Below are 16270 nucleotides of genomic sequence, written 5' to 3' on the forward strand. Positions count from 1 at the left end.
GAAATTACACTTATCTAGATCTAGTCACATCTAATAAGGAAGCCATTCTACTGTAAAACACTAATAGTATTGTCACAGTTCCAACTTTAGCACCAAGATACCATGTCCTCACAGGTGACATTTTAAGTCTCACACTTCTGAATGTTCAAGCTCACCAGTGTTTGAGCAATACAAAAGAACTGGATTAAACATGATCCTTTAACCATAAACTGGCAGCCCGTTATGTGTTAAGGAATATGTTAAGAAAAAGTAAATGCAGCATCTGACTGGTGTGTAGCCTATATTAAAAAGCAACAGAGAAGTCAAGGATAAGAAGAAATTAAGAACATTAACTTGAATGTGCTGATAGTCAACTGGGCTACAAAATCAAGTTTTCAGACTAAAAATGAAATGTGTGCTTATGACTATATGTCACATCTAATTTTGTTTTAGCTCTTAATACTATATAACTGTTCTATACTTTCATTGTTGCAAGCCACTTCAGTAATTTTAAAACGAAGTGAAGACCTTTAAGTACATAAAATCTCTTATCCTTGTATTGCATATAGGCAATACCTTTCAGACCTTAAGTCTGAAAGACAACATTTTGATTTCCTGGTTCAATAACAGTTGGCCGAAATCACTACTATATCCCTAGAAAACAGTTACTACTGTTTTCTAAAGTGGTGTCTTCCAACCACTGTAAATGAAAACATTTAATTGCTAACATATTACGTTGGCATCTTAATCAACTCCTTGCATGAAATCACATTTCATTTTAAAAAAACATCAAGTAATAATAATCTCCACAGGCTTTTTAACATCCAGCCTATTAAAGAGTTCTGGAGAAATCAAAAGCCTACATAGTGCATTATGCTATTTGGTTGGCCTTTTAAAAATATAGATTAAACCAATATTCTCCTCACCCCTTTGACACACCAGTTCTATCCGTGATTATTTTCACTTCTTTAACAGTGCCATATCTTGCAAAGAAGCTCCGAATTTCTGTCTCATCCATCTAGGGTAAGATCAATACAATACAAAAGTACACTCTATTAAAATATCATTAATCCAACAACTATTGCTCTCCAAGCAAAATAAACTCCCAATTCATCTTCCCCTAGCACAGATAAATTCTGGTTACTTACCAAAGCAACAATAATAAGTTCTTCAACATGTATTATTACAGAGTTAAAATAAATCAAGTTCAACAATTGGTTTATTTATTTAATTAATTCAATTTTTATCCCACCCTTCCTGCAAAGCAAGCTCAGGGCGGGTTCCAACAAAAGCAAACAATTAAAACAATTAGAACTGATTAAAATTACAATAAAAGGTTAATAATAGTCAAGATAAAAGGTTGGCTATCTCCTGCACATATGCTAGACAATGGGACATCACAGGGATAACCCATCCAGGGGACCAAGATGGGACCAGGACCTCAAATGCTGGAAGCATCGCTGGGGATAAGCTCTCCCTCCTTTTTGTTTTCTGGCACATCAGCACCTCCAGAAAGCTCCCTACCCTTGTTTAATAAAATCAATTAACTGACATTGCAAGCTTCCCCCCCCCCCCCCGGGTCTACTCAGATTGGCAATGGTTTTCCAATGTAATATCCCCCTTTGGTCGTGGGTTCCCAGGTTAGAGTACTCACTAGGTGAGGTTCATTCAGCAGACACAAGCTGGCTCAAAGCATCAACCCTTTATTTGTAAGGACGCAGCTCCAGGAAGCATGAACTTCAGCTGGTTATAGAAAGGCTGAAAAGTGAACCTGATCTCCACTCCACTGAAACCCCTTGCAGCAGGGACCGAGTTGGAAGGAAAACGTGGAATATATTTTCCATTAAAGTTTCTGTGCCCTATCTATCTGGGCACAGAGACCTTAATGGAAAATCTATTCCACATTTTCCTTGCAGCTTTGCTTCCTATTGCAGCTGGCAAAGACAAGACAGAAAGAGCAAGGGATATTGGCAGCCTCAGAGCTTCAAAAGGTGAGAACAAGAAGGGGAGAAAGGAGCCCGCGGGCCTGATTAAAGCCCTGGGCAGGCTACTTCTGGCCTGCAGGATGGATGCTTGACACCCCTGCTATAAATGCACAACACTTTGAACAAGTACATACCCGTATATCTATTCCTCCTACAAAAATGGAATTTGGCATGATTTTCCCTTCAGGTAAAACATAACCTTGGCTTGTTGCAGGCAACTGAACATTTTCATCTCTGGAAATGCTTCCACTCTGTGTGTCTTGATTTGCAACAGACTGCAAAACATTAGTTATAAAAAGTCAAAGTCTTCCTCCAAAACCATTCCCATACTTCTAGCACAAGTAGTACAAAGATTCAAATGGTATTTTCATCTCATGGACACGCTATTAATTTTTCTATGGCAATACTCACAGTAATCTTGTCTGTAATACGAAGGTCCACACTGATGACCATTGCAAGCTTTTTAATTTTAAGCTATACAGGTTGCATCAGAGATAAAAAAGCATTTTCCCCTTAGCATAGTGCAATTTAAAAACATAACCAAAAAACACCCAATATCCTCAGTGGCCATCTTTTTAACCACATTCCAAAATCTAGACTTTAAATTAACATAATGACTAAGAGTAATTGCTATAAAATCTTGAAACTTTAAGACCCTGATCTTCAAGAGTCTGAATAGATAGTACATAGATTCTTAGTTGATCCATATGGCTTTTACAGTGGCGAGTTTATACTTCCCACCCCACTTGTGCATCTCTTTTCACAAGAGAAATGTTCTCTTTACCCCCAAAGAGTAAAAACACTTCAGAGCGCGGCCTGAGGGGAGAGGAAGAATTGAGTTATTTTCTGCACGTCCATCTTTAACGTCGAAGTGGAAAAACAGCGGTGGCAGTTTAGAGAGAGAATGGACGTTCCAAAGAAAAAAGCCACCATCAAGTAAACAGGGCTTTTAAATCTGTACCTCCAAGCCACACCCGCAAGCTACGAAGGTCCCTGGTAAACCTAACAGAAAATACACAGGGGTCGCGGGAGAAGCTGGCCCCAAGTCTCTCGCGGCCGCACGGCGCCCCGGCAAGGAGGCTTCTCCTGCCCGACCGTTTAAACCGCTGGTCAGAATTAGTTGCCCCCAGGATCTGCATGCGGCGGGGGAATCTGGACAGAGGAGCTCACCAGCCGAAGCGGCGCCAACCCCTCAACTCCCGCCACCCCAGCTGATCTTCTCATTCTTCATCGGAGCACAGGCGTAGTAGCTACTTCCCGCCTTTTCCCCACCGTCTACTGCGTCGTCGTCGGATCACAACGAGGCTTTTATGACCGATTAACCGCCTGCTCCGGTGTGCCTTAACTTCTTTTTCTAGCCAACATTTATTCCTACGAAGCTTCGTCTGCGCCTACAAATCAATTTATAACAAACTCCCGTTTCATTTCAACGAAGCACTTGCACCGCCCCTCACCTGCCTTTCAAAAGAAAACCCAAATCTCATCGTCCCCTCATTCTTCTTTCACCCCCCCCCAAAAAATCCTTCCCCAGAATTAACCTACACCCCCCACACCTTTAAAAAAAATAGTTTTCCATGTTGACAACTTACCATATTTCCAGATTTTAAGCAGAGTCTAAAAACTGTTAGACTCGCGTGGTTTTTTTTTTTTAATAAAATAACAAATTTCCCACCCCTCCCCAAAAAACACCCCCAACGCGCCCAACAAACAACCTCAACCACAGCCTTAATAAATAACTGGATGGTGAGACCCCGCCCATAGGCTATTATCAGCAGAGGGTTTGCCACACCCAGCTCTTGTTGCGTGTGAGGCCTCAAGACTGTGTTTCTGTCTTTTAAAGGAGAGGCAAGGCGGCTACAGGCTTTAGAGGGGTGGCTTTTTAAACGGGAAAGAGAAGGGCAGAACAATTTTTAAAATGTATTTGTATGCTGAAATTAAGTAATTGGCTGGAAATTAGTTGAAGAAATCGCTAGCTGGTTTTTAGCAAAGGTTTTGTTGGTGGTGGTGTAGAGATGAACTGTATTTGTTGTCCCTAATTTTATTTTTTATATTCTGTGAATGTGCAGTCCAGAGTATCCAAATTAACCATCTTATTCTCACAAAAATGTCTGTAATGTGGTAAAAGGTAGTAATAAATACCCTGCTATGAATCTGGCTATAAAAAGGATATGGTAGCTTATGTACTCTTTGTGGTGCAAAATAAGGCATTGTAATTTTTAAAAAAGAATCTTCAAAACTTTTTTAGGGAGGGCCTCAGTCACAACAATAGCAAAATGAAGTGGCAACAGCAAGAACATGTGCCCCTTCTGGAGATGTAGTAAAAAGAATGACATGATTGCCCATTGGAAACTATGGGAGAGCCTTGAAGACCCATTGGAAATAATGGGAATCAGGAATGTCAATTGACTTGCATGGGCTTCATTTAAATACATTACAGCACCTGAAGTGCAAAAAAATAATAATAATGGATTTTTCCATTAAATCCTCTGGACCCAGATAGACTACTCTTGGATTGGAATTACAGGCCCAAGAGTAGAAAGACAGTTCCTGGGAGTAGAAAATGTGTTCTGGAACTAGAATAACAGCCCCCAGTGTAAAATGACAGCCTCTGGGAGTAGCAGAAGTCTTCTGCAACTAGAACAACAGCCTAGAATGAAATAAGAGCCCCTGTGGATTACAGGAGTATTCTGGGACTGGAATGACCGTTCTTGGGGTTAGGAGATGTGCTCTGGGACTGAAATGACAGCCTTCAAAGTGGAATGAAGTCCCTGGAAGTGGCAGAAGAAGAAGGGATTGGATTTATACTCCAAAGGAGTTTCAGAGCAGCATAGGATTGCCAGCCTCCAGGTGGGGTCTGGAGATCTCCAACTTTTACATATGATCTCTGGCTAGCAGTGATCAGCTCCCCTGGAGAAAATTGTTGCAAAGGGAAGAGGAGGAGGAGATTGGCTTTTTATCCCACCCTTCACTATCCAGAGAAGTCTCAGAGCGGTTTGCAATCTCCTTTGCCTTCCCCTCGCCACAACAGACACCCTATGAGGTAGGTAGAACTGAGAGAGCTCTAACAGAAACTGCTCTTGAACAGAACAGCTCTGCAAGAACTGACTCAAGGTCACATCAGCAGGTGCATGTGTAGGAGTGGGAAATCATACCCAGTTCTCCCAGAAAAGAGTCTGCGCACGTAACCACTACACCAAACTGGCTCTATGGGTGGAATGACAGGCCCCAGAGTGCAGTTGACAGGTCCTGGAAGTAGCAGAAGCATTCTGGGACTGAAATGAGAGATCCTGAGGGTAGGACATCTGTTCTGGGACTGGAATGACAGGCCCTGGAGTGGAATGACAGACCAAGCAGGAGAAATTATTTGTGACTGGAATGACAGGCCCTAGAGAGTGAAATGACAGCCCCTGAAAGTAGCAGAATCATTCTGGGAGTGGAATGACAGGCCCTGGAAGCAACAGAAACATTCTGGGGCTGGAATGACAGGCCTCAGAGTAGAATGACAAGCCTTGAAAGCAGCAGAAGCATTCTGGGGCTTGAATGATAGGACCCAGGGTGAAATCCCAGTTCCTGAGGGTAGGAGATGTGTTCTGGGACTGGAATGACAGGGTGCAGAGCGGGATGGTGGCCCCTGAAAATAGCAGGAGTGTTCTGGGACTGGAATGGTAGCCACCCATGGTGGAATGACAGTTCCTGGGAATTGCAGAAGAATTTTGGGACTGAACTGACACCACCTAGAGTGGAATGACAGTCCCCAGGAAGAGAATCAGTGTTCTGGAACGATAGCTCCCAGAATGAAATGATGGTCCCTAGGAACAAAATTAGTGCTCTGAGAGTGGAATGACTGCCTCCAGAGTGGAATAGGGTTCCCAGCCTCCCACTGGGGGCAGGGGTTCCCCTGGTTTGCCTCCCCCAAAAATTGCTGCCATGAAGCTTGCCAGTGAGGTATCCCCACACCCAAAGAGCTCTGTTGTGCCCAATGTGTATGGTGCAATGATGTCACCCAGAAATGACATCATCCTGTCAGGCATGTCGTGCAGGGGAATGCTTTAGCAATTTGGGTAAAAACTCTATGGCACCATAGAGATTTTACCCAAATTGCTGAATCATTCCCTTAGTGACATGGCTGACACGATGATGTCACTTCTGGGTGACATCATTGTGCCGTGAATGCAAGACTTCACCGCACTGGGAGTCAGATAAGACTTGGCAACCCTAGAGTGGAATGATGGATCCTGTTATTCCAGTCCCAGAACACTCCTGCTACCCGGCACTGTAGCTAGGGGCTGCAGGGAGAGGGGGCCGTTGGGGGCCATGGGGGAAGGGGCCCTTTAAATTGTGCAGGAGGCTGGTGACTGCCACCCCTCCTGCATAATTTAGACCCCACCGATCAGCTGATACCATACTGTTGTTTTCCTCCAGAGGAGAAAAGGAAGCGGGAGGGAGTTGCAAGACACATCACCTCCTCCTCCTCTTCCTCCTCATTCCAGCCTGTTGCTCTTGTGGCACTCATGGGGGGGGGGGTGTGGAGAGGAATGTGTGACAACCTCCTGAAATGATCACGCTCTAGGCGTGGTGCCCCTGCCAGCACTCTGTTCCCCTGCCTGCCCGCCTCCCCCCTCTCTCCCTGCGAAGAGCAAGGAAGCTACTCTGCTTGCAAGGTGACACAGAGAAGGCATCCCTCCCCTCAGGCTCCCTCCTCCTGGGAGCAAGCGGGAAGGCGGCTCGTGCACCAAATAAGTGCACACTCAGCCTTCTCATTGGCAGCAGCTGCAGCAGCCAGGGCCTTGGGGGGTGGCAGTGGCTGCTCTTTCCTCCCCTGAAGACAGATAGGAGGATGAGCGTGGGCAGCACTACGCCCCGCGGATGTCTCGCTCCTTCTGTAGCTGGCAAGTTTTTTCCCCTCCCTCCCACCACACCTTCCTCTGTAGCAAAGGTTCCTGTTGCCTCCACTTTCCCGCCCTCCCCTCACAGAGCCAGCTGTGCAGTGCGCCCTTATCTGAAGGTTGCCTGCCTGTATAGAGCCACCAGTTTGCCTTTACTCCGCCCATGCTAGGCAGACTAATCTGCCCATATGATTTAAATCACGCAGGAGGGAGGCAGCCGTCTGAAGGTGAGGGGCCAACCAAAACTCAGGGGGCCAGGCCCCGTGAGCCCCTGGTTAGCTATTGGCCTGCTACTACCCCCAGGGGCTGTAATTCCAATCCCAGAATACATCTGCTACCCCTAGGAACTGTCATTCCAGTCCCAGAACACTCCTGCTGCCCCCAGGGGCTGTCATTCCAGTCCCAGAATGCTTCTGCTACTCCTTGGGGCTGTCATTCCAATCCCAGAACACATCTGCTATGCCCAGGGAATATTGTTCCACTCTGGACCCGTGATTCCAGTCCCAGGCCCAGAGAGCTTAATGAAAACTCCATTCCACTTTTTGTTTGTTTGTTTTTTACAAGTCTTCGAGTGCTGTAATGTATTTCAGTGGAGTCCATGTAAGTCAACTGACATTCCTGGCTGACATTCCTGGCTGACATTCCTGGCTCCCATTATTTCCAAAGGGATTTCAAGCCTCTCCCATTGTTTTCAGTGGGGATTCTGTCATTTCTTTAAGTACATCCCCCAGTTCTGGGCTGCCCAATGAAGGCGTGACTATGGTAATGCCTCCTGGCCTCCCTTGTTTGATTCCAAAGGTTGACTGAGACTGCAATCTTGCACACAGTTACCTGTAAGTACAGCAGTCAGGGCTTTTTTTTTTTTGCTGCAGCAGAGACTCCTTTGCATATTAGGCCATACATCCCTGATGTAGTCAATCCTCCAAAAGCTTACAGTAGGCCCTGTAAGAAGAGCCCTGTAAGCTCTTGGAGGATTGGCTACATCGGGTATGTGGCCTAATATGCAAAGGAGTTTCTGCTACAAAAAGAGCGCTGAGTACAATACAGTCAATGTGATGGTATTAGCTTTTAAATAAACAATCACAGTCTTGTATTGCCAGTAGATTAAAGAGCATGCTAAGTCACGAATGTTGTCGTAACATCTTTTTATCATCTTTGGCTGGTCAGGCAACTGGTCCTCTGTCTCTCTCCTTGTGACTTAGCCGTGGTGATCCATGCAACAGTCACCTCTAGACTGGACCACTGTAACTAGCTCTACACACGGTTACCCTTAAGGTTGACCCAGAAGCTTCAGCTGGTCCAAAATGCACTAGCACCAGGGTTGACAACTGCCTCCAGGGGGGCCTGGAAATCTGCTTTTACAACTGATCTCCAGCTGGCAGAGATCAGCTCTCCTGGAGAAAACTGTTGCTTTGAATGGTGGACTCTATAGCACTGTACCATGCTGTGGTGTCTCCTTTCCCCAAATCCTACCATCTCCCGGATCCACCCCACAAAGTCTTCAGGTATTTTCCAACCCAGACCTGGCAACCCTAAGCAGCATGTGTCCTTACTGGGGCACTTTTAAGTGCTCATGGCTCCCAGTTGAATACCATATCAAGTTCAAGGTTGTGGTATTAACCTTTAAAGCTCTGTGTGGTACTGTTTCTCCCAATACATCTCCAAGAACTTTATGCTTGTCAGATCAACATCTGCTGGTGGGCCTCGGCCCAAAAGACATTTGCATAGCCTCAGATCTGGCTCTGGCCTGGTGAAACACTCTCCCAAGTTAGATCAGGGCCCTGTAGGACCTGGTACAGTTCTGCAGGGCCTGTAAACTGGAGATGTTCCTCCAGACCTTTGGTTGAGGCAGTGGATGTCTAATTACATTGGCCTCCCTTGCTTGTGCTATTTTATCTTGAGCTATTGGTGGTATTTCCTCCCACTTGTCCACTATCCAGTTCATCTTGGGTGCAAATACAATGCAGAAATTTTGGGAGCCCTTGTTAATTTGTGCCAGATTGCCATCTTCTTAGTTCTGCCATCTGTTTGTAAAGGTTTTCATATTCTGGAACTATGTTTTAACTGTTTTCATTGTTCTGGTTATCTCTTGTAACCTGCCCTGATCCCTTCTGCACAGGGGAGGGAGGGCTAGAAATTTAATTAAATAAATGTATTTATTGAACCTTATTTATAGCACATTTAGAATGGTTACCTCTATTCTAGGTTAAGTGATTTACTGGCTAGAGCTCCTGGCTTTATAGTTAGGATGCTATGATATAATTATTCCCTAACGCCTATAATCAGGGCTTTTTTGTTTAAAAAAAGAAGCCCAGCAGGAACTCATTTGCATATTAGGCCACACCCCATGACATTAACATTGTTTCATGCAGGGCTTTTTGCAGAAAAAGTCCACCAGGGACTCATTTGCATATTAGGTTGTACCCCCCTGACACCAATCCTGCCGGAACTCCGTTCCTGTGCGTTCTTGCTAAAAAAAGTCCTGCCTATAATTAATTTACTCTCATAGTCAGTGGGGGGATTTGTTGAAAAAGCCCAGCAGGAGCTCATATGCATATTAGGCCACACTGCCTGGCCTAGGAGTATGTGGCTGCCGCATGGCAGGTAGGCCCAGCCGGAGCCTTGGCCATCTGAGGCAGAGTTCCGCTCCTCTGGGCTCTGGCAAATGTCTGGGGGGAGGGGGCTCTGGGGATATTCTACATGCCTGAATGTTCAGTTTTCCTGGAAAATAAGTTTCTAGCTCTTGTGGAGATGTACGGGGAAATGTGCAGACAACATTCTCACTAAAAATATTCATACCCTTGTCTGTCAGTTTGTGATAAGGCAGTGAGGTAACTGAAAAGCACTAAATACCGCTGTTCTACTGCTGCAGGATATATTAAATTCATATAATTAAAAAAATTAAACACACTAAGCTATGCGTATTTACATTCTAGATGTTGCGCGTTGAGTTGCCCACTATCTCCTTAGGCCTCTTGATACCAAGTTTCAGGCACTGATAGGCCTTTCCTTTCAGGTGGTGAAAGTTCTAATCACAGTGATCATGAATCTGGAGTCAGAACATGGTTTATGGCAGATTAATCAGTGTGAAGTACAGGCATATGAGGATACCCATGCTGGGAAAGTCTCTGATGCTATCTACACAGGAAAGCAATTTGCTAAAAACTAGCATGCTTGAAGACAGGCTTTGTAATTGATCCTATTTTTATTCTCCACAGCAACATACCTAGGGTTATCCCATTGTGTCCTCAAAACAACCTTGCAAGGTATTCTGAAAAATCATGACATACTCTGTAAGTCCACCCAGTAAACTTCATACTGGAGCAGAGATTTGTACATTTTAGGTTATATAAAATATATAACAAGTGCACCACTATCATTTGTACATAATTATAACGTTGAGTCTTAAATAAGCATTTTCTTTTCACTAAGAAAGAAATCTTTTTTTTCCTTGTGTGGTATGGTCTATATACCAAAAATATTTTAAAATATCGTCTATATACCAAAAATATTTTAAAATATCCAGGTGCAGTAGTTATTACCAGGTGGGTGCCTTTATATAACCTTTATCATTTTACAGCCAGATCCTAAGTATTTACATTTCAGTAAAATTCATTTATTTTAATTGGTTTAGATATGCCTGAGTAGACAATACTGAACCAGACTGACAAATGGTATGATTCAGAGTAAAAGAGGTTCATGTGTACTGATATCTAATATTTCTACTTGTAAGAAATTATTGGGATACCTCATTTCACCACAAGATGGTGTGTGACATCAGTATTGCTAAGATATTAATAAAAGTATGCTACTTGGTCAACTGAATAATGAAGACTTTTCAACTGAATTATGAAGACTGAATTATGGAGACTATAATTAACATTATAGCCTGCCTTTCTCACTGAGATTCAAGGAGGATTACACAGTGTAAAACGGTACAGTCACATAGGGTGGTTTCAGACTGGGAAATTGACGTGCCAGTATCCGGACTCAGGCAGGTCCATGTTAGAGAGATCAGACAGCCGCTGCTGAAGCGGCAGGATCCCAGCAGCAGTCCGTGCTTGCATCTTCAGACCGCTAGCGCGACTCAAGTACCCACCACTGTTGAAAGGTAGGTTTTTCTACAACCAGTCCCCCATGTGTGCACTCACCCAGGGAATTGCACAAGCACACCTCAGAGAGAGCTTCCTGTGGGGGGGGGGAGCCCAGAGGTGCTGCAAACGGCTTAGCGCAATCACACAGCTCTTCTGCTCATAAGTCGCGCTGGGGCCTTCAGACAGCAGGGGATTATGCAACCTGCAGCCGATTCAAGGGGAAGCTACCAGGAAGATCCAGGTAGCTTTTTAAGGCAAATAGGAGGCGTCTGGGGATGGGGTGAGAATGGGTTGGGCTCGGAGGGCAGATGTGGTTGTGTGAACGTGGTTGTTTAAATCGAGTGGGAAGCGTTCCTGGGTTGGGCCAAATCTCTAGTCTGAAAGCACCCATAGTGTGAAACATCCAATAAAGTAATACAGCCAAGATTACAAAAATTAGAAACAATGCAAAAATACATCAGATATGATATGTCAAACAATGAAAAAAATGGAATTACAAAATTAGAAAATACAGCAAGGGCAAGATAATACATATAATAAACAGGAGTGTTTCCTCTTATAAAAACCCACGTCTGAACAATTGTATTTTACACAGTTTACAGAATAACAGAAGTGTGGGGGCCTTCCTGGCCACTACAGCAGGCCATTTCACAAGGGGGGGGGTCATATAACAGAACACATGTGTACAAGCAGCTTACCCATTTGCAGAATGACATCAGTACAGTGTCATCCTTGGTTGTTCTATAATGTGTTCTCTCTCCTCTCTCATTTTTCTAAGAGCAGGTTCTAACAACATGTTGGTGTCCAGAAAGTAATCTGTAAACAGAGCAGGGCACCACCTGGGTGTGCTTAAAGAAACAGCAAACTGTAGTCTATATCCTAAACCTCCTCAGCCCACAGATTGGCCCCAATGTAGCATTAAACAAGCAACAACACTGACATAAGTTTCAAGTCGAAAGGAAGTGAAAAACAGGGCGTTTTCACACTGACCTTACTCGGGAGCGACGTCCCTCTTCACCGCACAGCGTCTGTGTGGATTTCACACTAATTGCTCCGCAGAACCCGGAAGAGCCGCAAAGTCCTGCGACTTTTGCGTCGCAGATGTAAACTGGTTTTGCCGAGTAAGGTCAGTGCGAAAACGCTCAAAGTTTTCCTACCATGCCTACACAGCTAGGGTGCACCTTAGGATACTGACTGCAGCCAGTCACAGCTCTCTGAAGGACTATATAATCCTAGCTAGGACATCATAGCTGAAGACAATAGAACAGGAGACATGGGGCTTTGTCTTTCTGGCCTGCTGTGTGCAGCTGGAATACCTAAGTGGCTTTCAGTGATGAGAACTCTACAGATTAAAGTGCACATTGCACAAATAGCCAAGAATGAGACCAACTACAGTTAGTCTTTCTAACACTGCTCTGATCAGAACACTTAAAGGGTACTGCACCTCAAGATACACACTGAATTAGATCCTTCACTCCTCTAATTAGGGATGTAAGGACAGTGCCCTCACATAGGCAAACAAGCTGATTCCATCCTGCCCCCCATATATTGACTTAACAACTAATTTGTTCACTAGTTGATAGCATGTCCCAGGTATGGGAGATGCTACTAAGTGTGTAGAAATAGGAGATAAGGTGTTATAACTTTGCTGCAATGTCATCCTGGTGTAATTTCACATGTAAGGGGGGAAACCATAGTACAACCACATTTCTGGATGACTGGTAGCCATTTCAACCGTTATCTTTGTACTGTTTCTTGTCCTGGCCCATGGGTGTGGAGTGGTATGGTGATATCAGGGAGACATGCCAATGTTAGCATGCAGCAGTTAGCTGTTTCCATATATGGTATGGTTACACAATGATTTTGTTGATATGTGTTCTATTAAATACTGGGTTCAAGACGCATTGCAGTGAAACAGCTCTGCTTTATTTAGTGAAATCAGCAACAAGACTGAGAACCCAGGGCCAAGGGCCCTGCTTATATGCATGCAAATGACCCCACACAAACCCCATAAACTCTTAACTATAGGTACAAGTACTGGCCATTGACTCCTGGCTATTGTTCTGGAGCCTCAAGCTCAGCAAAGTTTCTGGTAGCACACCCATGAATGTTCCATTGTCAATACATAACATGTTCCATGATTAGTGATTGTTAGCAGAATCACTGTGGACTCTAGTACAGTTGCTGTACATGGAACTGGATCTTTTTTGCCATTTTTCCCCTCTGCTGAGAACACATAGGATATTGACTAGATATGCTTGAACCACACAGCTGCCTGCAGAACCTCAGTATCCATGGTTTAGAACTGGACTGTTAGTAAAAAAACTTTTGATCAACTAAGAGTGCCGCTGATTAAATGGACAGTACATTTTAAATGATTTTTTTTTTAAAGTGCAAGTACTTAAGCAGTCTGCAGGTGTAATCTTTGAAAATACTTTCCAGCCACCTTTCTCCCCCTATCTAGAGATGGTGATTCCAGTATAAGATGGTGTTTCTTTTGACATCTAAAAAACAAAATGCCTGATGCCTTCTTCAAAACGATTGTACTAACAGGGACATTTATACAGATTTGCTAGATCAGTTCACTAAATTGTTCAGGCATGTGTCTTAAAATTTACTCTCATGCTTCAGCTGGAGTTCTGTTTTGACAGATGTCCTGATCCAGCCTGGGGTATTGTATACATATAAAACAGATTTAAATCACTAGTCAGTAAGACTCAATTTAAATCATGGTTTTCTACAAAAAGGCTAATTCTTGCAGGCCTTTATATTTACTACCCAGATGAAGGTTTCATTTTAGTATAATAACTTTTGAAGTTAGTTTTAGTTATATAGATAATTAAGAAATCACTGCAAGGTGGACTTTCTCCATTTTAATAGATTAAATATTCATATTTGGACAACTTTTCTGCTGTACTTTATTGGAGGTATAAACCATTTAAATTAACAATAGCATATAGCCAGGGCTTTTTTTCTGCCAGAGCCCACAGGAGCAGAGCTCAACCTGGGCTGGCCAGGGTTCCAGTTGGCCCGACCTGCCATGTGGCAGCCATGTGCTCCCGGGCCAGGTGGTGTGGCCTAATATGCAAATGAGTTCCTGCTGAGCTTTTTCTACAAAAAAGTACTGTATATAGCATATATATTCTTGTATTTGCTTATACTTCTATAAGGATACACTTGTATTGTGAGAAAGGGAGGAAAGCATTTCTTTCTCTTCCTTCTCTATCCCATGAAAAATCTTGTAAACCTCTATCATGTCACCACTCAGTTGACGTTTCTCCAAGCTAAAGAGCCCCAAGTGTTTTAATCTTTCTTCATAGGGAAAGTGTTCCAACCTTTAATCATTCTAGTTACCCTTTTCTGCACTTTTCCAATGCTATAATATATTTTTTGAGGTGTGGTGACCAGAATTGTACACAGTATTCCAAATCAGGCAGCACCATTGATTTATGCAGGGACATTATGAGACTGGCTGATTTGTTTTCAATTTCCTTCCTAATAATTCCCAGCATAGCGTTGGCCTTTTTTATTGCAGTCGTACACTGTCTTGACATTTTCAGTGAGTTATCTACCATTACTCCAAGATTTCTCTCTTGGACAGTCTCCGCCAGTTTGGACATCATCACCATCAACATGTATTTATAGTTAAGATTTTTTGCCCCAATGTGCATTACTTTGCACTTGGCCACGCTGAACATCATTTGCCACATTGATGCCCATTCACCCATCCTCAACAGATCCCTTTGGAGTGCCTCACAATCCTCCTTGGTTCTCATCACCCTGAACAATTTGGTGTCATCACAAACTTAGCCACTTCACTGCTTACTCCCAACTCCAAATCATTAATGAACAATTTAAAAAACATCGGACTCAGTACTTAGCCCTGCGGCACACCACTACTTACCACCCTCCACTGTGAAAATTGATCGTTTATACTCACTCACTGTTTACTATTAATTAGCCAGTTTTTGATCCACAAGAGAACTTGTCCTTTTACCCCATGACTATTGAGCTTACTTAGGAGCTTTTGATGAGAAACTTTATCAAAAGCTTTGTGAAAGTCAAGATAAACAACATGTCCACATGTTTGTTCACTCCCTCAAGGAACACTAACAGGTTAGTGAGATAAATCTTCTCTTACAGAATCCATGCTGAATCTTCCTCTATAGCTTTTATTCAACAATGTGCCTACTAATTCTCTCTTTAATACCAGTTTCCATCAACTTACCCAGTATTGACATCAGAATGACTGGCCTGTAATTTTCTGGATTTCCTCTGCAACCCTTGTTAAAGATGGCGGTGTTATTGGCTACCTTTCAGTTCTCAGGAGTTGAGGCAGATTTTAAGGAAAGATTACATATTTTTGTCAGGAGATCCACAAGTTCACATTTGAGTTCTTTCAGAACCCTTTGATGTATGCCATCCGGGCCTGGTAATTTATCAGTTTTTAAAATTGTCCATCAGTCATAGGACCTCCTCTCTTGTCACTTCAATCTGACTCAGGTTTTCCAATACCCATCCCAAAATCAGCAGTTCTGGAGTTGGCAAGCACTTCTCATCTTCCATAGTGAAGACAGAGGCAAAAAAATGCATTCAGCTTCTCAGTCATTTCCCTACCCTCCTTCAGTAATCACCCAAGGGCCCCACAGCCTCCCTGGCTAGTTTTCTGCTTTTAATGTATTTGAAGGAATTTTTATTGTTGATCTTTATGTTTTTTGCAATATGTTCCTCATATTCCCTTTTGCCTGCCTGATCACAGACTTGCATTTCATTTGCCATAGCCTGTGCTCCTTTTTATTAACCTCACCAAGACTAGCTTTCCACCACTTAAAGGATTCCTTACTTTTTACAGCTTCCATTACTTTGTTAGCCAGGCAGGCCTCTTTCTATACCTATTTGCGCCTTTCCCTACCTAATCTGTGTCTTTCCTAATCTGAGATTTCAGGATTGTAGTTTTAAATAGTCTCCAAACTTCTCCAAGGGTTTTGACCCGTTTTACCTTGCCTTTCAGTTTCCCTTTCACATGCCCCCTCATCTCAGAGAAGTTACCCCCTTTTAAAGTTAAAAGTGGTTGTTTTGGTCTTTTGGGGCAAATCTCTATTTTACAAATGTTGAACTCAATAACATTATGGTCACTGTTCCCAAGCAGTGCAATCACTTTTACATCTCTCACCAGGTCTTGGGCATAATTTAGGACCAAGTTCAGAATTGCCTCTCCCCTGGTAGCTTCTATGACCATCTTCTCCATACCACAGTCATTGAGAGTGTCTGAAACTCAGTCTCTTTCTCCCAACTTGAACACATATTGACCCAATAAAAGTATGGG

At 43.4% G+C, this 16270-nt stretch overlaps 1 protein-coding gene across 4 annotated transcripts in view; it reads right to left on the bottom strand.

The window, feature by feature from the left end:
- The window catches only part of DAZL (deleted in azoospermia like), a 38098-nt gene extending 34285 nt beyond the window's left edge, over nucleotides 1-3813 (bottom strand). For 2 of the 4 annotated variants that reach the window (XM_060248743.1, XM_060248741.1), the window contains exons 1-3: nucleotides 3135-3241; nucleotides 2099-2239; nucleotides 906-997 (exon numbers count right to left, since the gene is read on the bottom strand). In XM_060248743.1, the coding sequence (XP_060104726.1) occupies nucleotides 906-997; nucleotides 2099-2239; nucleotides 3135-3188 (287 nt within the window). In that variant the 5' untranslated portion in view covers nucleotides 3189-3241. Of the gene's footprint in view, nucleotides 1-905; nucleotides 998-2098; nucleotides 2240-3134; nucleotides 3242-3553 lie in introns of those variants that run through there. The other 2 variants (XM_060248744.1, XM_060248742.1) reach the window with 2 other exon arrangements.
- Between the last annotated feature and the right edge of the window lie 12457 nt (nucleotides 3814-16270).

Source organism: Heteronotia binoei, chromosome 10, assembly GCF_032191835.1.
Source record: "Heteronotia binoei isolate CCM8104 ecotype False Entrance Well chromosome 10, APGP_CSIRO_Hbin_v1, whole genome shotgun sequence".
Classification (NCBI taxonomy): domain Eukaryota; kingdom Metazoa; phylum Chordata; class Lepidosauria; order Squamata; family Gekkonidae; genus Heteronotia; species Heteronotia binoei.